The sequence below is a fragment of the Anomaloglossus baeobatrachus genome, chromosome 3, assembly GCF_048569485.1.
Source record: "Anomaloglossus baeobatrachus isolate aAnoBae1 chromosome 3, aAnoBae1.hap1, whole genome shotgun sequence".
NCBI classification, from domain to species: domain Eukaryota; kingdom Metazoa; phylum Chordata; class Amphibia; order Anura; family Aromobatidae; genus Anomaloglossus; species Anomaloglossus baeobatrachus.
In genome coordinates this window covers 152,351,212-152,365,424 of record NC_134355.1, presented here as the reverse complement: position 1 = coordinate 152,365,424, position 14,213 = coordinate 152,351,212, and the positions used below count along the sequence as shown (strand labels likewise).

Here is a 14,213-nt window from a genome sequence, read left to right as displayed (position 1 = left end):
TGTTTCATATGAACGAGGACATTGTTCTGCCTTCCTTTTGTCCACACCCAGTCCATAGGGTGGAAAGGGTTCTATATTCGCTAGACCTTGTGAGGGCTCTCAGATATTAAATACCCAGGACAGCCCCTTTAGGAACATAGACTCCTTGTTCGTCATTCTTGAAAGACCTAAGAAAGGAGAGGCAGCTTCATAGGCAACGCTGGCTTGCTGGATTCGCTCTGCGATCCAGGAGGTCTACCGCTTGCAACTCAAGCCCATTCCTAGTGGGCTGCGGACTCATTCCACGTGAGCAGTTGGCGCCTCTTGGGCCATTGGGCATCAGGCTTCAGTGGAACAGAGGTGTAAGACTGCGAACTGGTCTTTCCTACATACTGTTTCAAAGCATTACTGAGTCCATACCCAGGCTTCGGCTGAGGTGAACCTAGGTAGGAAAATTCTGCAAACGATAGTGGAGTACCTATCTCAGTAGGCGCTCCTGGCTATCTGGGACTGGTTCCTAGTCTTTGGGTTGCGTTTATTGTTTACCCACCCATGGACTGCTTTAGGACGTCCCATGGTCCTGTGTCCCCCAATGAGGCGTCAGAGAAAAACGGATTTTTGTGTACTCACCGTAAAATCGTTTTCTCTTAGCCATTATTGGGGGACACAGCACCCTCCCTTTTGCCCTGTTGGGCCTTAGCTTTTTTCTGTCTCGGTACTTTTTTGTTATGAGTATTCACTCACGTTTTTTTGTTACTTGTTCTCCTACTGCTTGTGTACTAAAACTGAAGTAGCCTGGCTGGGCCATGGGGTGTATACTGCAGGGGAGGAGCTATCATCTTTGCATCTACTTAGTGTCCTCCTATGGATAAGCAGTATAACACCCACGGTCCTGTGTCCCCCAATGATGGCTAAGAGAAAACGATTTTACGGTGAGTACACAAAAATCTGTTTTTTATTTTTCGCCCAATGGTATAAAATTCTGTGACACATGTGGTATCAATATGATCACTGTACCCTTAGATGAAATTATTGAGGGGTGCAGTTTGTAAAAGGGTGGCCCTTATAGGGGGGCCTCTGCTGTTTTGACACCTCAAAGGCTCTGCCAATGTGACATGACACCCGCAAACCTTGACAGCAAAATCTGCACTATAATATGGTGCTCCTTCTCGTCTGACCTTTCCACAGTGTCTGAATAGTAGTTCCCGATTACATGTAGGATATTGGCACACTCAGGAGAAATTACACAACAAACTCATTGGTCCATTTTTTTTCCTATTAGTGGTAGAAACACAGTACAACTATTCTTTTTCACCACCCAATGGTGTAGAATTCAACCATTTTAGCAAAATCTGTAATCCTTTATGACGCTCCTTCCCTCCTGAGCTTTGCACTGTTCCTCAAAAGTAGTTTTTGACCTCATATGGTATTGGCGAACACTGAAAAAATTGTACCGTTCATTTTCTCCTATATCCTTTTTGAAAATTAGAAACTTGAGGCCAAAGTAGCATTATAGTGTGAAAAAATGGGAAATTTTCATTTATTCAGCCTAATGTTCTACAGTTTTGTGAATTGCCTGAGGGTGAAAAATGCTCACTACACCCCTAGATAAATTCCTCGAGAGGTGTAATTTCCAAAATGGGGTAACTTATGGGGGTTTCTGCTTTTTTTGCCATGTCAAGGGCTCTTCAAATGTGACATGGCGTCTGAATTTTGGCGCAACATTTTGGCCGGAATAGATTGCAAATGGCGCTCTTTCCCTTCTGATCCCTGCCGTGAGCCTCAAGTCGTTTTCCCCCATATATGGGTTACCTGTGGGCGCAGGAGAAATTGCATAACAAATTGTACAGTCAATTTTCTTCTTTTACCCTTATGAAAATTTAAAACTTGGGGCAAAAGCAACATGTTTCTGCAAAAAATTTCATTTTTTTCATTTTCACAACTCAATTTAAAAAAAAAAAAAAAAAAAATCTGTGAGCCACCCTCTGAGGTTTAAGGTTCTTACCACTTCTTACCTCAAGTGCAAAAAGGCAACGATTGCATTTCTGCTGCTTTTGTGATGAATAAAAGTAACTTTATTAAACATGCACCATAGACAAATTACAAACCAAAAATGCAGCAAAATCTGCTTTTTGGAAGCAGCTTTTTTTTACTTCCAAGAGAGCAAATTTTGGCTGCAGAAAAAAAGGCAACAAAAATGCTACATGTGGACATAACGCTGGGTCTTCAGATGTCTTTAATCTTTGGGAGGAACCTACTAATCAGAAATAGTATTGGTGATGCTGCTATATGACAAGAGGTTCGCAGGGCTCTGTTACGACAACCATGGACTACTGATAAGGCCACTAGATTTGTTCTATGTTACTGCTAAACCTAGCACAATTGCACATAATATAACGTGCAAGTATGAACCAGAGTACAACTCTGTGGTTGCTGAGCAATTGGATCCTTAAAACTTATGCCATATCCTTATGATGGGTGAAAAATATTTAAGTCTGCTTAAAGGGCTTGTCCATTACTAGGACACCCTCTTCTGATTCCATGTTTCCCCCAGTTAAAGTAATAAAGACTCTCCTCCTGTACTGGCACCCTTCCAGTGGTGAACGGGCTTGCAGTGCCGGGGCTGATGTGGGGTTGTGATATCAAGCGAGTCTTGCGTCCGATCAATGCTGGCTGTTTTTGTCCCCGCTTTGGGACCAGACGAGTTGATTAATAGGATATGAGTTCTTCAGCTGCGCTCACTTCCTGTTGATTGCTCATTTGGTCCTAAGGCCGGGAGAAGGAAGCTGGCGCTAATTGGATGCAGGGCTCGCTTGGCATCACAACCCCATGTGATCCTTGGCACCACGAGACTGGACATCGCTGGAAGGGTGCCAGTACAGGAGGAGAGAATAGTCTTTATTATTTTAACTGGGAAAAACATGGAATCAGAAGGGGTTGTCCTAGTAATGGACAAGCCCTTTATGGGAGCAAGCACAATTTATGTTCATAGTAGAGGCTGCCAGCATACACAAGGGTGAAATTTCTTCCCATAGCTGGTTCACCAGTTTTACTACTATTGGCAAAATAGCTATACCCTACAGAATCTCTCACCATGTAATCCTATTTTCTATTCATTACAAGCTCATGTCTATGGCTGCACATTTGTGCCCATTTAGGCTGCTTTCACACTACGTTTTTTTAACATCCGTCATGAACGTTTTTTTAACGCAAATACGGATCCAGTGCAAATGCGTTTTCATTTCCATGCATTTGCAATGGACTCGCGTCAACATGCGTTCACCTGCGTTTGCATGCGTTATAGTGAGGATCCAGCGAGTTGCAGTTTTTTAACATTTTTCAAAAAAGCTACTTGTAGCGTTTTTGAGCTGCGTCCAAATACTGCAAATTGCTGGATCCTGACTATACTGCACGCACACGCATGTGAACGCTGGCATGCTGATAGACAGGATCCTGCTTGCTCTACTGAGCATGCCCAGAAACCAGCCTCGGGTGATCAGTCCCTCTCTCCCCCTCCCTCTCTGTCTCTCTCCGCCTCCCTCTTGCCCCCTCCCTCTCTGCCTCTCTCACCCTCTCCCTCTCCCCTGCCTGAGAGCTGCGGACACTCGTAACCAAGATAAATATCGGGTAACCAAGCAAAGCGCCTCTCTTAGTTACCCAATGTTTACATTGGTTACGTGTGCAGGGAGCCCGGCTCCTAGCATCTGCGGATGCTCGTAACCAACGTAAATATCGGGTATCCAAGCAAGTTACCCGATGTTTACCTTGGATACGAGCCTCTGCAGTTGTCAGAAGCCGGCTCCCAGCCTATCACGTTCAGTTCCACTGACTCCCGATCACATGACTCCAATGCCCGCCCATAAATTAAAGTGACAGGATCCTGCAAAATAACACATGCGTTTGCATGCGTTTTTTTTGCTGTAAAAGCAGGATCCGCTTTTACAGCAAAAAAACGTTCATGACACATGTTAAAAAAACGTAGTGTGAAAGCAGCCTAATGAATGCCCATCTTAGTTGACCAGATGTTGCCCATAGCTGCATCAGGGGCAGTTTGAAGGCTAAATATTTAATTATAGTATTGCTTAATTGAGAAACTCTATCCCATAACGATTGTGTCAGGATGAACTTCTCTGGTTTTAATACAAGAAGCTCTTATTAATCTGTGCTGCTTTCCCACACAGCAGATGTGGTGATTCATGTGAGATGTTCTCTCTGCATTTGGTACACTTAATACTTTTGGTGACCTTGTAAAAGAAAGGTATGTTTTCACAATAGATATCAACGAAAGTTGTGTAGTTTACCAGCAGAATCAGCCCTATTAACCGGCAAGGACACAATGAATTACCGTACTTTCAATTTCTTGTCGGTTTATATATACATTTTACATCAGTGACAATGCTCACACATTGGTTTTAGAACAGTGTTTTAAATTCTGTCTGTGTATTTATAATTGTACTGAGCCAAAGTTTTAGGCAGGTGTGAAAAAATACAGTAAAAGGAATTTCAAAAATAGATGTTTTAATTGGTTGCTTTTTGTCAGAAGACGTGCCACTAAATTTTTCATGTAGAAATTGGTACAGGATGTAAAAATGGCTGCCAGCGGAATAAAGTGTTTGTATATATAATATATATATATATATATAATTTTTCTTTTTTTTAGTTTTGCCTCTGTTGCGAAAGCAATCAACTCATTAGGTGCCAAACACCTTACGGCCATGTGCACACATTGCGTTTTTGCCGAGAGCAGATTTCTCAATGTGTGAGATGTATATGGATGGATAATTCTGATCTCCTGGTCTAACCTCTCCCGCATGAGTTATGCGAGCGTCACACGGTACGCTATATCTGGCGATATGTCGTCGGGGTCACGTCGTTAGTGACGCACATCCGGCATCGTCAGAGATATCGTACCGTGTGACACCTATGAACGAGCAGAAATACTCACCTTAACACGTCGTTCCTTTTCATAATCTCGTTCCTCCTTCTGTGCTCCGGTTGTTCGTCGCTCCCGTGACAGCACACATCGCTCCGTGTGACACCCCGGGAGCGACGAACACAGCTTACCTGCGTCCCGCCGGCAATACGGAAGGAAGGAGATGGGCAGGATGTTTACGTCCCGCTCATCTCCGCTCCTCCGCTTCTATTGGCCGGCTGCCGTGTGACGTCACTGTGACGCCGAACGTCCCTCCCCTTTCAGGAAGAGGATGTTCACCGCCCACAGCGAGGTCGTCCGGGAGGTAAGTATGTGTGACAGGGGGTTAACGACTTTGTTCGCCACGGGCAACTAATTGCCCGTGACGCACAAACGACGGGGGCAGGTGCGATCACTTATGCGATCGCACGATTTATCGTCCCGTGTGACGCCCGCATTAGTGTGGGGTGAGGGCAGTGCAGTTGGATTTAGTGGTCTTCCATTACAAACTTTTCTGTTAACTCATCTGATTACTTAGTTTGTAACTAATCACACTATGTCTTTTGTGCTCAGGTAACTTGCAATCGCTCTGCAGTGAGATCAGGGCTGTCCTCATGTCTCACACAGGAGTAACCTGCCTGTTCTGGACTACTCCTGTGTTAGATGTAATGATCGCCCACTCTGATCTCAATGCAGAGCAAATACATGTTGAGCAGAATAGACATATGTGTGATTACTGTTATCTCTGGACTGGCAGTGTGGGAGAGGATAGCAAAGTCGACAATGCTAGGAGAGGAGGAGACCTCATAGAAGGGCTTGTAATGTGACACAGCTAAACTTGGCTGTGCTGCCCCTCCCCCCACAAGGACTCCTGCCAGAGGACACACCAGGAGATCAGGTTGTCTGTCATAACACATTTCAAACACTATGAAATTCGCTCCAAGCTATGTTGGGGCATGTTATTCTTTTTTTTTGGGTTTGGCTGTCTATGATTGGTTAGCTTCATACCCGGGAGAAGTACAACCCCAAAGTGAAAAGTTTAACACCCACTTGAGCTTAAAGTTAACTCATTAGGTGCAAATACTTTAATTGTAATATCTCTGCAATGGAGAGGCAAAATTAAAAATAGAGAAACCCAATTCTGCTGTACAGCCACAATTGCAACTATATCAAATCCATATTTGCTGTGACTGCTGTTTTTTACACTTAGAAGAATTGATGCTGTTTTATTCACAAAGTTTTTGACGAACCTCCTCGGGGAGGTTATTCCAAACATCATGTAGATCTGTGAATGCACAAATTATTCGGCTTTTCTTAGACTTCCAGTCAGACTTCAGGGCTTAGTGGGGGCCATATCATCACTTCCAGGACGCCTTGTTCTTCTTTACTCTGAAGATAGTTGTTAATGACATATACTGTATGTTTGGGTTTGTTGTCCTGCTGCAGAATAAATTTCGATCCAACCAGATGTCTCACTGATGATATTGTGTGATAAGTTTCTGCCTCTTTTTCTCATAATTGAAGACCTCAAGAAATGGGCAATGTTGAGGACTGCAGAAGTAGTGGTCAGCCAAGAATTAGTGAAGCAGACGAAAGACATATCATGTTTACTTCCCTTTGAAATAAGTTTCCTTGACTGACCACCATTTTTACGGTCTTCAACGTTGCTCGTTTCTTAGTGTTCTCAATGCTAAGCAGTACAGGCAGACACCATCCTTTATTTAGTACCATCCAGGAGGCATCTGATTGGCTCCAAATGTATTCTGCAACACCAAACGTACAACCAATGTCATTAAGTACCTTCTACAGAGTTAATGAGGACTCCTGGAAGTGATGATATGGCCCCCCAGAGCCCTGATCTCAACGTTGAGTCTGTCTGGGATTACATGAAGAGACAGCAGGATTTACGATAGCCTACATCTACAAAAGAGCTGTGGTTGGTTCTCCAAGATGTTTGGAACAACCTCCCTGTCTACTTTTTTCAAAAACAGTGTGCGAGCCTTCCTAGAGGGATTAATGCCATTTGGAAAGCAAAGGGTGGACATCTCAAATATCAATTTGATTTACATGCTCATTAACTTTTCATTTTAATTGTTAACAATAAACTACCATTTCTATTCTTATTCTTACTTTACAGCATTTTTTAACAGCTGCATAAAACTTTTGCACCTTACTAAATATATTTAGTAATATCTGTAGGATAAAATTGTGTGCTAAATAAAAATTAGAGTTTCTGTTTTGTCTTTTGCTGTTGTGTCTCTGGTTTAGCAACTTCAGGTTGTTAACATTTCTTGAATCTCACATCAAGCCTGGCATTTCCTGATTCCTTAGATCTTACTAAACCTGTGAACCATTGCAATATATTACTCCAAAAAAACTGACCACCTCTTGCATGCTTCTGTGTTTCAGCTCCCCATTGTAGAAAAGATCCGAACCATAGCCCAGAAGGTGTATGGTGCTGTGGATATAGAACTGTCTCCAAAAGCGCAGTCAAAGATTGAGGTCTACACACAACAGGTAAAAGAAATTCTCCATCATTGGAGAATAGAAGTCTTTTGTTACGGTACATAGCACTTTTCATAAGCGCTATGAGATGAAGAGGTTATCAGGTTTAAATCCATAAATCTGCAGTCGTTTGTAGACTTGTGAATCCTCAAACCATGTGCACTGTGAGGATTCTCCGGTTTCAGATCCAGAAATGGTGGTCACATGGCCACGAGTGTTCAATATGCATACTCCCGGCTAGTCTGACTAGAGGTGTGTGGCTTCACTCAATGCAAGTGTATTCAGCAAGACCATGTCCCTCTAGTTAGATTCTGGCTGGGAGTACGCAGATCGCATACTCGCGGCCACTTGACTTCCGTTCCCGACTCTGAAACCGCCCAAACATTTTTTTTTTATTATAAAGGGGACTGTCTGGTCTAAATCCATGAGTGTGTAGTCACTCTGACTGCAGGCTTATAATCCGCACATAGCACACTGTGCACGCTGTCAGGCTTCATAAGTCACAGAAAGTGACTGCAGACTAAGGGGTACTTTGCACACTACGACATCACAGGTGCGATGTCGGTGGGGTCAAATTGAAAGTGACGCACATCCGGCATCGCAGGCGACATCGTAGTGTGTAAAGCCTAGATGATACGATTAACGAGCGCAAAAGTGTCGTAATCGTATCATCGGTGTAGCGTTGGCGTAATCCATAATTACGCTGACGCGATGGTCTGATATTGTTCCTCGCTCCAGCAGCAGCACACATCGCTGTGTGTGAAGCCGCAGGAGCGAGGAACATCTACTACCGGCGTCACCGCGGCTTCCGTAGGATATGCGGAAGAGAGAAGATGGGCGGGATGTTTACATCCCGCTCATCTCCGCTCCTATTGGCCGCCTGCCGTGTGACGTTGCAGTGACGCCATATGACCCGCTCCCTTAAGGAGGCGGGTCGCTGGCCAGAGCGACGTCCCAGGACAGGTGAGTCCATGTGAAGCTGCCGTAGCGATAATGTTCGCTACGGCAGCTATCACAAGGATATCGCAGCTGCGAAGGGGGCGGGGACTATCGCGCTCGTCATCGCAGCATCGGCTTGCGATGTCGCAGCGTGCAAAGTACCCCTTAGGGTTTAGACTGGACAACCTTTTAAAAAAAAAAAAAAAATAAGTAGTAAATAATGGATAAAGGGAGATGTGCACTTTTCTTTCCATGACACAAATTTTTGGGGAAGCACCAAACTGTTAGTGGTTTAATGCATGCCATTAAAAAGCAGGTTGTTGTTTCCTGTGAAGTTTGGGCACATTTTTATGCACATTGAAATATTAATAAAATCTTCATTTCTTTACTCAGGGGTTTGATAAACTCCCAATTTGTATGGCCAAGACACACTTGTCTTTATCACACCAGCCTGATAAGAAAGGAGTACCCACAGGCTTCATTCTGCCCATAAGTGATGTCCGTGCTAGTATTGGTGCTGGATTCATATATCCACTAGTGGGAACTGTAAGTATTGTGCACTATAAACTTCTTCCCAGTTTTCTAAAACTATGTGCATTGCCTTAGGATTAGTATAAGGCTCTGCTGACATCACTTTATTGGCTGCATCAAGGATATTTCTTGGGACTATTAAAGGGAATCTGTCAGCAGGTTTTTGTTATGTAATATGACAGTAGCATCCTGATTCCAGCAATGTATCACTTAGATTACTGTGCTCAGTAGTTATGCTAGTCACAGATCTAGCAGAGCTCAGTTGTTGTTCTGTGTAGAACGCCACCCTACCACATCTGTCTGTGTTCATTGTATAATGACCTAGAGTTGCAAGTCAGTGCTGGGATCATCGTTTGACTAGTAGGCAAGCGAACAGCTAGTCCCATGTGGGTAGTTAGTTCGACAGTGATAATATCCTACTCATAAAACACTAGTTCTGTTGAAACTTTGCACAGTTTTATAAGTGACACATCCCTGAAATCTGTGTAGCAGCCCCTACCTCATACTGCCCTCGGATTACATAGCAAAGCCTGATGACTGATTCCCTTTAAATAACATGACTATGCGAGTCTTTGTATGTTTTGTATTCTTAGTGTCTGCCACTGTGATTTCACTATGTATATGTAGAAATGCTTAATCTTACCTATGCAAAGAAATGCAGTAAAAATGTCTGCACTGCAGGATATCCCTTTCTCCTACTCCCCCCTTTCTTATATCTTAGGCAGGTTGCAGACGTCCGTATTAATCAGGTACAAGCCACATTCATCGGTATGGTCATACGTGTGTCACACCTGTGATATCTGTATTTGCATATGTGTATGTACCAGAGAAAACACGTGTCTTTGAAATAAGATTTTCTATATTCACCTGTATCCAGCGCTACTGTCTTCGGCTCTGCTGTCTCCTGCTTCTGACCCTAGCTAATTATGCTTATTGAATATTTACTGCACCTTGGACCTGGAAGCAGGAGCATCGCTGGGGACAGAATCGCCGGTGACAGGTGAGTATCCAGCAAGCAGTGTGTGTGTGCAGTGACGTCCAGGAGGTTATCTGAGTTCCCAATGAACTCTGATGACCTCCTGATGACACCCGCGCTACAGCGGGTGTCACGATGGTGACTTCACGGGTTCATCAGAGTTTATTGGGACCTTGAATGACCTCCTGGAGTCACTGCACACAAGTACTCTGCTATGTGTGCGCCCAGGCATGAGCTGCGTGCTCCTGTCTCCTGAGTGTCTTTTGAGTAATTGGTGGGATTCTCTGGACCTAGACCCCCTTCACTCTGCAGCCAATTAAATTGCCTGAAAGATGGTAAAAAGATGCTGTTAAACTTTTAGCTACTCTTTAAAATGATGTGCCCTGAAATTAAAGCTCAAAAATGTGTTGGGGGTGGGGGGGTGTTAAAACCCTAGACAAGCTCTGTGGTTAGTACTGTTGCTTTGCAGCGCTGGCGTCCTGGGTTCAATTTGTATGTTCTCCCCGTGTTTGCGTGAGTTTCCTGCCACACTCTAAAGATATACTTATAGGGAATTTAGATTGTGAGTACCAATGGGGACGGTTATGGTGAAATCTGTAGAGTGCTATGGAATTAATGGCGCTGTGAAACTGAATATAATAAAGGTCAGTGAAAAAACAAAAACATTGCAACGCCCATTCATTAAGTGGGGTGTGGACAGATTTGGCACCAATTTTGGGGGGGAAATATTTATCATTTTATTTCTTTATCCTAAACCACATCTTCCGGAAGATAATATTCCTGATAGAGCTTTCCAATCATATTTTCGTAACAAAGACTTAAAACTGCACAAGTTCAGCTTGAGAAGTCTGTGACCGGAATTAGTCTGCAGTTACAATTGACCTGGATATCAGAATGGAGTGAAGTAAAGAAATGACTTTGAGTTGTGGTATTTTTCCCATCCGTTGTCTCCTCCTAATACCATTTGTAAGGCCCTCTGACCTAATTTCCTATTGTCATCTATACATAGAAAGGTCTCATGTCCAGCTGGGAATTCTCTTTATTTCCGCCTCGGTTCTTCTGCTGTGTTATCTCTCCCACCCAGATCGCTGTAGTTTTTCTGGCTCACGTACACCATGGAGGGATGGCTGACTGGGTTTCTGTTAGATCATCCTTAAGAACAATGTTGCTTTTGAAAAGGGAAGTACTTTCTGAACAAAAAGGTTCCTGGAATTCAGGAAGACTTGTCACATGTGCTTCTTAGCCTTGGAAATCGCTTTCCCTGTGCTTGTTCCGGAAGAAGACTTCATTCATAAGTATGATGACGTGCAGTTTGCGTGAAGTCACCTACCATGTCACTGCTGTGATATATTCCTGTCTATGTAGGTGTTTTCACTGCAGCCTTTTCAGCTTTGTCACCAGCAATAGAACATTCATTAGCTATTAGTCACAAATCCTGTCTGAGATCGGATGTAGGTTTGTAGTGATATATAGTATCTGAAAAATGACATATGGCAATTTTATTTTCAAAAAGTCAGTCTTGCGAGAGCTTGTAGCATATTTTGCAGCTTACTAAGTATGCTTATGACAAGCCATCAGTCTCCCAGTATAGGAAATTGATGTTCTTATATTATACAAAATAGTATTAAAGGTCTTAAAGTGCTGAAAACATATAAGTTACAAGCAATTTCTGTAAAGTGAGAAACATTGAGGAAAAAATGGCAACTAATTTGATGTTCCTCATGGGCTGTCCCTGGTATTGCGCCATGCCCCTTTGTAGTATCACATACAATTTTTAATGCAAACGTAAATATTTCTTTTGCATTGAGGTATCGGAAGACTGACCATCCCTTCAAGTTGTACACGAGCGTATCTGCTTTAGTCTACAATGTGGTGGGCACAGGCTATTGGAAAAAAGAACAGTAACCAGATGTAGCAAATCTGTGCAGTGTTTGGTTGAGGCCTGGTGTGTCCCAAGATGACTGACTGCGCTTATCTAAGCCCATGTACTTCTAGGGGAGCTAAGAAGTTTTTTCCTACCATAGTGTCATAGAAATATTAAAATACATAAGACTTCTCTGGAGATGGTGCATATCCATTCCCCACATGGAACATATGGGATTAATTATAACTGGGGAAGAGAGTTACTAATTAAAACTGGAGGAAGAAAGATTACACTACATCTAGCCCCTTAATCAGCTAGGACTCCCTGGTGTGGACAAGTAATTCAACTGATATATCTGCTGTTAAGGTCCCGTCACACACAACGAGATCGCTAACGAGATCGTTGCTGTGTCACTGTTTCTGTGACACAGTAACGATCTTGCCAGCGATCACGTTATGTGTGACACCTACCAGCGATCAGGCCCCTGCTGTGAGATAGCTAGTTGTTGCCAAAGGGTCCGGACCATTTTCTTCAAAGGTGATGTCCTGCTGGGCAGGACACATCACTGTGTTTGACACCTAACATGATCCCCTATACAGGTCGCTCATCGTTATACAGGTCGCTGATCGTTACTGCATCGTTGGTAAGGTCTGACTGTGTGACATCTCACCAGCGACCTCCCAGCAACTTACCAGCGATCCTTATCAGGTCGCATCGTTTTCGGGATCACTGGCAAGTCGTTGTGTGTGACCGGGCTTTAGGCAGGCGAAGGGACTAGGAATTATATATACAGAGGTTGAGAAGTGACATTTCTGTTGCTGGAATACATAACTCATCCGAGTTTCTAAAGACAACAGCAGACAGACTGGAACCAAAGCAAATTTATGAATATTAAAGTTTGTATCGATCAGATAATTATGATACACATTTTCTGCTTTGTGATTACGAGGCTAAGAACATGCATATTATTTCATGGTTGTGAGGCCTGCCTAGGAGTTCCAAACTATTACTCAGATGGATGATGCTATCCATGCCATGTTTCGTCTCTATAGAAAGATAAAATTGTGATAAGAAACCTGACCATGATAGCTTCCGCCTGGGACCTCTAATAGTGAAGATATCCTGTAAGTTGAGGATCTCCTAATGCTCTGGAGGCCCATGCACATCCCACAAACAGCTCCCACGTGAGCTCATCACGGGAAAGTATGTGGGCATAACTTTGATCTAATAAAAGGTAGAAATTGGGTTTGGTCCTTTTCAGTCCTTGGAAAGTACAGCATTATTTGTCTTCTGTCCATTATTCCTAAGGATCAATTCCCTCCTCTAACCTCATAGCCATTTCAGTGACATCAAGGTTACTAATTTTCTTTATCCCTTTTATTTTTTTGTAATTGTATATATGTGGTATTGTTTTGTTCCCATTTGTACCATCTTTTGTATATTTTTTAAACACTGTCTACTTTAAGATTAAATATATAAAATGTAATAGCTTTGTTCCTATTGCTCTATAAACCGCATCCCCTGGAATCGGTTGTGTATATACTATACGCACGCTGTCAGTTCCCCAATAATGAGCCTAGTAGTGGAAACAGCCACAGCCTTGTTTATAATGGTCTGTCAATTATTTAATTGTCTGATTGATTTGGGGCAGCAAAGACCAGTTCATAACAAATTGGTGGCACCAGTGGGATATCTGATCTCCCGGGCTGTTTCCCTGACACATAGCATACCCTACTTTTGAATTGATTCTCAGAATTGTACCAGCTACTTGCCTAAAGATGCTTTATTACCTCTTAGATGAATTCTGGAATCTAGTAGTGACCTAGTAGTTTCAGACACCCAGAGAACCAGCAACATGTGCTTGCAGTTGGTATAGCGCCTCTTTATTTTTAAAGACCCCTGATCTAAAATTGTATTTACGCTCCTTGACGCTTTGCTTTTTGCTCCCTACTTCCTTAAAATTCTCTACTTTCAGAAGGACAATGCCTTATTAGTGTTTCCTTGTTGCTGTTACCTGTTGACACAATCCCTTCTTTCACATCATATGTTTTAACAATTAGAATCTTTAATGGCCTTTGATCTGTCTATGGGCAATTAGTCCTTTTTCCAAATTTTGCTGAGGCTTTTTTGATGGTCCTGCACGTATGTAGCCAGCTGCTCCCTTGGAAACTATCTCTCATACAAATCATCAATTGATACCGCTGAAGAATTTCTTCTTCCATGACAAGTCTCAAACTTTCTGTCAGTCACTTGGCGGCTGTTCGGGACTCCCCTTGTCTTCAAGCTGCAGTCACTTCTTGGGCTCACAGCCCATCTCTGCACTCATCGATGACTGTACAGATAGAGGCCTCTGTCGCAGCATGGTTTGCTCTCTCTTATGGCATACACTTCGACAAGAAACACTTAGCACTACAACACCTACTATTTAGTCAGACTTGGTGCACCATTAATGGGTCCCTTGACTTTCTTCCGGATGGCTGCCAGGAAAGCTGTTCCCATCCCATAAA

The 14,213-nt window shown here is 43.1% G+C and overlaps 1 protein-coding gene across 1 annotated transcript in view; it reads left to right on the top strand.

Annotated features, from left to right (window-relative positions):
• The window catches only part of MTHFD1L (methylenetetrahydrofolate dehydrogenase (NADP+ dependent) 1 like), a 311,373-nt gene that overhangs the window by 229,657 nt on the left and 67,503 nt on the right, over positions 1-14,213 (top strand). Inside the window, exons 25-26 of the mRNA XM_075339530.1 lie at positions 7,301-7,408; positions 8,729-8,881. Of these exons, the coding sequence (XP_075195645.1) occupies positions 7,301-7,408; positions 8,729-8,881 (261 nt within the window). The remainder of the gene's footprint in view (positions 1-7,300; positions 7,409-8,728; positions 8,882-14,213) is intronic.